Below are 7100 nucleotides of genomic sequence, written 5' to 3'. Positions count from 1 at the left end.
TAAAAATAGTATGTATGAACAACTTGGCAGACAGTAATTGTTGCAATTGCCTTCACTTAAATTATGAGGAAGATAGTACTTATATTCCCTTTTCACGCTATCGTCTCGCCTATTAACACGGGTGCATTGTGAGATGAGCGGTACCGCGTGCCAACGAAATCAGGTCGGCAAGGAATACCGTTCAAATTTTTAAAGCTTTGCACGTTTCGGCAGTAGATTTAGCTTTTTCTACCTGGGTAGAGCCTCTCAACCCTGGTCCCGACCAGGCTTGGATTTTACCCGCAGAGCGCTGGACCCAATAGACCCCGTCGTGTTAGATTCTCCGCGTCAGGCCGGGTCGCGAACGGAGATTTTTGACAGTGCGAAAGGCCCTTTGGACTCACCATGGACCAGGGTTTTACAGCATCTATTATTCTTGGGTGGATACCTCCAGCCAGAAAGAACAATGGTTTCTTTGACCAGAACTATTATCTGTGTTATTCCCGTTGCACGAGTTTGGTCCACCGTGAAGATTAGCGGTATATTATGTCAACTCGAGAAACTCGCTGTGAGGATTTCCTCGTACGAACCGTATACCGGGGCACTTGTGGGGCGTCAGTTTGGGATGGAACCATTCTCACCCTGTGTCGCACAGGCGATTGAGGGTTGGCCCTCGGCAACCTAATTCCCATGGGGTCATCGTGGTTTGAAGAATGGTGGATAGGTCATTTTTTGAGAACGGTATTGGAAAGTGAAAACTGGACCGTTTCGCAAATCTGCGTATAGACGAGACACTGATCAACGCCTGTCATTTTTGTTATGAAAAATACATCTGGAAATCTGTAGAAACCCCCCCCCCAAAAAAAAGGCAGCTCTAAAACAACATATCAAGCATAGTCACATCACGGAAACAAAGGCAAGTAAATAATATACCCTCTGTCCTTCAGTAACAATATAATAGTTATTTGTGTACCTTCTTTTCTTCCACGGTAAAAAGGCACACAGTGTTCAACGGAATGGTGATGAGAATTTTGGTAACCTCTGTTTTGTCAGTCATGATTGGAAGGTTGGATAAGTAATGCAACAACTCTATTTGTATATATGACCACCCTCATCATATTGCCTTGGTTGCTACTGTGATAGCTGAGGGCATAAACCTTTTGGAAGTTTAGTCATAAGGGTTGGTTTTGTTTCTGTTATAACTGTGCTGATGACAACCGCTAAACCCTCTCCATAACACAATCGCTTTAATCCGGGCCCGAACTCTATGTATATACAAACTCCATTCACCGGTACCATTGGGTTTATTGAACGATTAGCTTGGAGTGCAGCAACAAAGACCCAAATAAGCCGCTGGCGTTGATTGGTCTGCAGTGCGTTGCCGTCGCTTAGCCGCACCGCTCACTGCCATTGGTCCCTCAAAACTTAACTTCTTGTTGCGCTGACAGGTGACACAATCGCATAATACACAAGGCAAGATCAGTGATCTAGCGCGCGCACGCACATGCACAATGTGGATTGCGCACACTAATTGCAACTTTCACTGCGAGAACAAGCAGGCATCGTATGCATCGCACTGTATCCAACAAGCACAGCTGTGAAGCTTGATGTTTCTCCCGGAGTTTTTAAATGAAAAGAAACTCACAACACCCTGATCGCCACTTGTCCGATGGTTGCGAAGCCTGGCCTTAGTACTCAGCGGATGGCTTACAGAAGTTGATACCGGTTGTTTACCAATTTGTCAGGCGGCTAGTGTGACATCCCTCTGCTGGATTAAGGTTTCCCGTTCTGGTTTGAGTGGCAAGAGTTTATTCGACCACAAACCACCCAAAAATGGTTAAGTTGGAGTGCATGCAGATGCGAGCTGAGACGGCAGAGGAAATACGGTCGGCCAAGAAACCTTTCTCTATAGACCACATTATGCTGGGGAAACGAGAACCTACTGAACCACAGGCCGTAACGCCCCCGCCAACCTCGGTCAGTCAAGAGGTCAAGGAAGACAAAATTGACCGTAAAGCAGACCTGGACCCCGGCGATGACAGAGAAAACAGCGCCGAGAAAATGAAAGACATTGTAGTGGAAGAGGAGGAGGCACAGGATAAGGATGGAAAAAACGACGACAAGGCAAAATCAGAAACGAAGGAAGGTGAAAAGAACTCCACGCCAAAGAACAAATTCGGAGAAAAGCCGCCTTTCAGTTACAACGCTCTTATAATGATGGCCATTAGATCCAGCCCAGAGAAACGGCTGACGTTGAACGGCATTTACGAGTACATCATGACCAATTTCCCTTACTATAGGGAGAATAAGCAGGGCTGGCAGAACTCCATCCGTCACAACCTCAGCCTCAACAAGTGTTTTGTCAAGGTACCTCGGCATTATGACGACCCGGGCAAGGGGAACTATTGGATGTTAGACCCGTCTAGTGACGATGTCTTCATCGGTGGAACCACGGGGAAGCTACGGCGGAGGTCCACGGCCGCCTCGAGGAACCGTATCGCTCAGCTAAAACGGGGAGTAGGACCTCTGACAAATGGCTTTTCCTTACCCATTCGGACTGATAAGCCATACTCAATGTATTGGCCACACAACCACATGCTCCCTTACCCCCATCATGCCGGTACGCAGCTAAGATTCGAAGCACGTCTACCGATGCATCACCCGGAGAGCATACCAGTCCCAGTATCGTCCCACCACTGCGAGACACTAATCAACGCTGCAGGTACAACTCTTCCCAAGCCCGCCCCTGCTGGACACAGTTTCTCCATGGATCGCCTCTTGCGTCACGACTCGTCTTCGTACTCAATGCCCCTGCGACCGGGTGCTCATCTTGGGTTGCCCTCGCCGCCACCCACGGGACACGGCCTGGTGTGCGGTGGTTTGAGCTCGTGTGTCACTACCGTTAACAGCGAGACGGGACCCGCCTGTTGCATGCCGCATTTACCCCACTCACCTAGCTCACCGTACGACATGTATCACGGTCTTCACAGCTTACCGGTTTTTCCGACAGCCCTCTTTCCTCTAGCACTCACCCATCCTAGGCCAATCTCGGGCAAATAAAGGCAAAGGAGAATGACGGTTGTGCAGCTGAATGAACATTAAGTGCTCAGTCACCTTTATTGCTGAACTTTTAGCAGACACTACTTGTGTGCGTGAAGAGTGTGCAGGACTAGGAGTGAAACATTTAAAGACCAAATACCACCGCTGTCACATTCGTTAATGGACTTCGAACGTTTCTGTGTCTTGAAACTGTGACGCCAACCGAATGTACGCGAAATGAAGTTGGCAAGTATGTGCAATATTGTTTTCTTAATCTTCATCAACAGTTTAAGTAATTGTATTCAACCGATGACAATCATTCAAACAAAGTTGTAATTTATGATATTTTTGTTTAGAAAGCATGTTAAGCTATAATCTAGTTAGAATAGTAATTTGTGTAAATAATTAGATACGGTAATGAAGGATGAATCAAAATGAAGTATGATGTGAATATATAATGGTGAAAAACCACTTACGGGATTATGCACGACAGTGGTACACTTTTAATGTGACCATTCAATGCCGCATTTTCTTATGAGATCATTTTTTTAACACCCCAACAGAATGATATAAAATTGTGGCTATTCAAAAATTATATAGAAATGATGTGCTCTATTAATTAATATGTGAAAGGGTCCTGCCACTTTAGTACACGTTTTTTTCTCGAGCTTGCTCGTTGTTTTTTGTCACTCATCGTCGCGTGTTTGGGTGTGCAACGAACCATTCCCTAGACCCGCTCAGCCCGGACCCAGGTATATTTGGGTCCATTTATAACACAAACAAATTCGGCTGGATGTAAACAGTCATTAAAATTGTAAAGATTCCCCGGTCCCACTCTTGTTGGTTCAACTTTTCCCTCGGCAATGACCGCCGAAACTTAGGATTTTAGTGCTCCTTGAACTACGGATAATATCTCTTATCGAGGGTGACAGCTTTTCGCCGAGAAGAAAGCAGCGAGACATTGGCGGCTGAATTGCCGTGTGTCGGGCCGTTTTGCACGGCGTAGTGGTCTCGGGGTCAACCGCTCTCGGCGTGTTATTAACGCTCCCGTATACATTGTACATGGGTACTCTTGTGGTTACGATGGATCACACTTAGCGATTAAAGCGGTCATTAATGATCATGTTGATAGAAAAATCCAAAAGTTAATGAAACACTTGATGACTGACGGATTTATATTAGCAATATTTTGGAATACAACCCACTTCATTGGTGCACTAAAGTTGTCCTTAAATCTTGGACTATAAAATAGTGAGTATTTTGTAGTTAAACGTGTAAAAGATAACACATGTACACATATCTTTCTTTTGTTTTGAAATTCACGCGTAAAGCGTGGCTTAATTTTGGAACATCATTAATTGATTGGTAAAAAGTCCCAAATATGCAGTTCACATATTGAAAGCAGTGAACCTTTATATTGCCAATGTTTTTTGGCTGTGAATTTTTGCCTACCAGTTGTAATGAAACAACAAATGCTCCTTAAGTTATAGACTTTTGTAGAATACTATGACTTTAGTTCCGTGACTTCGACTGGGCAAAATCGTCCGCCCCGCAATAATGTCCTACGGACATAGTGGGCTAAATTTGCTCCCACCCTTCGTTGCTTGAATTGAATGTCCGATTATCCTCCGACCCTTGGGTTTGGAGGGTAATCGGAATTCACATTAATTTGGTTTCCTTAGTTGCAAAATGATTTTATGCAGATTTGTTTATTGAACCACATTGAGATGCACACCGGGTATTTACATTCAAATCAAATCAGATGTTGAAGAAGTTGTCTGTAGGCCAGTGTGACATTTTAGTACAAGTCGGATAACGAACATTTTATTAAAACAAACCATTGAGAGAACGCCGTCAAGAGTTCAAACAAAATCAGTTTTATGTGTATTCGTTTTTCAATTTTCACCTCAAGCTTAAAGGGAAGATACAACATTTGCAAACATCAAAAAACGAAATGATCAATTTATCACGAAATACCTTACTGAATTGTTAGGGACTGTGACAGTCCAAATCATCCTTTAAAATCGTGGCTCCTGGTGTGCTGACATTTTCAAGGAGAACTGTATTTTTCCAACGCTGGTCGGCCGACCAGCGTTGGAGAAAATTGGTTTTTTTCAAAAACTGTCCTAAGTTTTCATATTTAGTTATTCTGACTTTTCTTTGCAATTGATTACACACCTGTGAAGGGGTACAAGCCTGCTAGACTGATTCTCTGAGCCTACAATTCCCCAAATGTATTAATTGCTCTGTTTCATTTTAAGTGGGGTCAGGGAACCAGACTATAAGAACATGATAGGTTTTCTTGGTTTTTCCAGCGTCTACAAGCCCAAAACGTGAAACAAGTCAGTTTAACAATATTTTCTATATCATAATAATCCTCCGAATCCATTTATTTCTGAAAATTACAGCAAAAGCAAAATGTTGTACATTCCCTTTAAAGGAGTAAGCGGTTTCCAGGTATTGTTTACCATTCAGAAGATATTGCAACATCCAATGTGGAATACATCTGCTCAATATTTCTTGTCCGTTTACACGGCAATATTAAAGTGTAAAGTGACGGGGGAAAATCTAGATTGATATTGACGGAACTTTTGTAAAAGATGTTTTATTTTATTTAAAAAATGGAACTTGCTGTCAAATGGTTCATCTCTCATGAAGCGTTCTGACCATCAGTTTACTTCATAAATTAAATGTTATACCATTATAAACTTTTGAACAGTGAAAGCCTTGATGAAAGATTTAGTCTTAGGATAACTTCATTCTTAGACAAGTATATTTTAAAGTAACAACAAATTGTATTGTTTTATGTTCAAATACAAAAGAGTCTTTTAAAGGAAAAAATCTTGGAATGTAAAGTCTGGCTCATTCTTCAGACATTCCAAAATTCAAGTGGAAATTATACTGTTTGATTGTTAGTTTAAAAAAATATGTATGTTTGGATAAATGTATGTATGATATTGGTTTTTGTGTGAAGTAAAAAAAAGAAGCTGTTATTTGCTGCTTTACACTGCTTGTGAACATTAATGACAGTTACTGACAACAACAGACTGTACTTGTGAGGGTCACCGTCAAACACTTTTCTTCGGCTCTGTTCCTTGCTCCATGGTGCGAATACTTGGCTTTGGCCGGCAGTCGAATCCACTTCCTTTATGAGCGCGTATATCTGCCGGCCGTAGCTAAGAATTTTGGACGCAGCCTTAAACCATAGCTTAAACATACAGGAAATGTACACAAAACCAAAACCAAAATTTGATTTCAATGTTATTGTTATATTGAGTATTGTGATGTCGGTTAGGCCTACTTTTCAGTTTTGAACGGAGGTCTGCAGATAGGCAGAATTGCGCCTAGCCTGAAGTCCGTCTTAAAATTAAAACAGGCACGGTTATTGACCTTCATCTGTGTGAAATAATTAACTGGGTTAAGCTTCACAATAAATTACATTATGGTGTCAAAAAATATATATTTGTTTGGTTTTTTATGTCAATTACAAACGACCGGTACTTCCAAGTTCCACCAGAAGGCTTAAAATGCGGACCCAAATCTGTCCATACTTATTGTTGGTATTGTCTTCTTCAAACTTCTTGGTCACGTTTAGTTTTAATTCTTCTTGTCGTGCGCTTAATTCTGTGTTCTGGTTACATCTATAACCAAATGTTCATGCTGATTTTAAACCCGGCCATTTCTGAATGTTCTCGCTGAGCATTGTTGTGGAAATTGCAATTGTTTGAAATGTTCACAAGACTAACAAGAGTTGTCATTGAGAACTGATCGGCATTGCGTGTTTAAGTAAAGGGTTTAAAGGGAAGATACAACTTTTGCAAACATCAAAAAACGAAATGATCAAATTATCACAAAATACCTTACTGGATTGTTAGGGAATGACAGTCTAAAAGCATCCTGTAAAATCGTGGCTCCTGGTGTGCCAACATCTTCAAGAAAAATTGTATTTTTCCAACGCTGGTCGGCCGACCAGCGTTGGAGAAAACTGGCTTTTTTTAAAAACTGCTTGCAAACTCTTTGCTGCAAAAACTGCAAAAACTATTTGCTTGGGCCTACACACCAATTGATTAGGCCTACACACC

At 42.0% G+C, this 7100-nt stretch overlaps 1 protein-coding gene across 1 annotated transcript; it reads left to right on the top strand.

Annotated features, from left to right (window-relative positions):
* The first annotated feature begins 1417 nt into the window (after positions 1-1417).
* Positions 1418-4987, top strand: LOC119723325 (fork head domain transcription factor slp1-like). Its single transcript, XM_038193893.1, has one exon. The coding sequence runs from the start codon at positions 1813-1815 to the stop codon at positions 3037-3039; it is 1227 nt and encodes a 408-aa protein (XP_038049821.1). The 5' UTR covers positions 1418-1812; the 3' UTR covers positions 3040-4987.
* The last annotated feature ends 2113 nt before the right edge of the window (positions 4988-7100 follow it).

The sequence above is a fragment of the Patiria miniata genome, unplaced genomic scaffold (genome assembly GCF_015706575.1).
Source record: "Patiria miniata isolate m_02_andy unplaced genomic scaffold, ASM1570657v1 HiC_scaffold_17, whole genome shotgun sequence".
Taxonomy (NCBI): Eukaryota; Metazoa; Echinodermata; class Asteroidea; order Valvatida; family Asterinidae; genus Patiria; species Patiria miniata.
The sequence above is the reverse complement of the archived record's forward strand: the minus strand, read 5'-3'. Positions and strand labels throughout refer to the sequence as shown.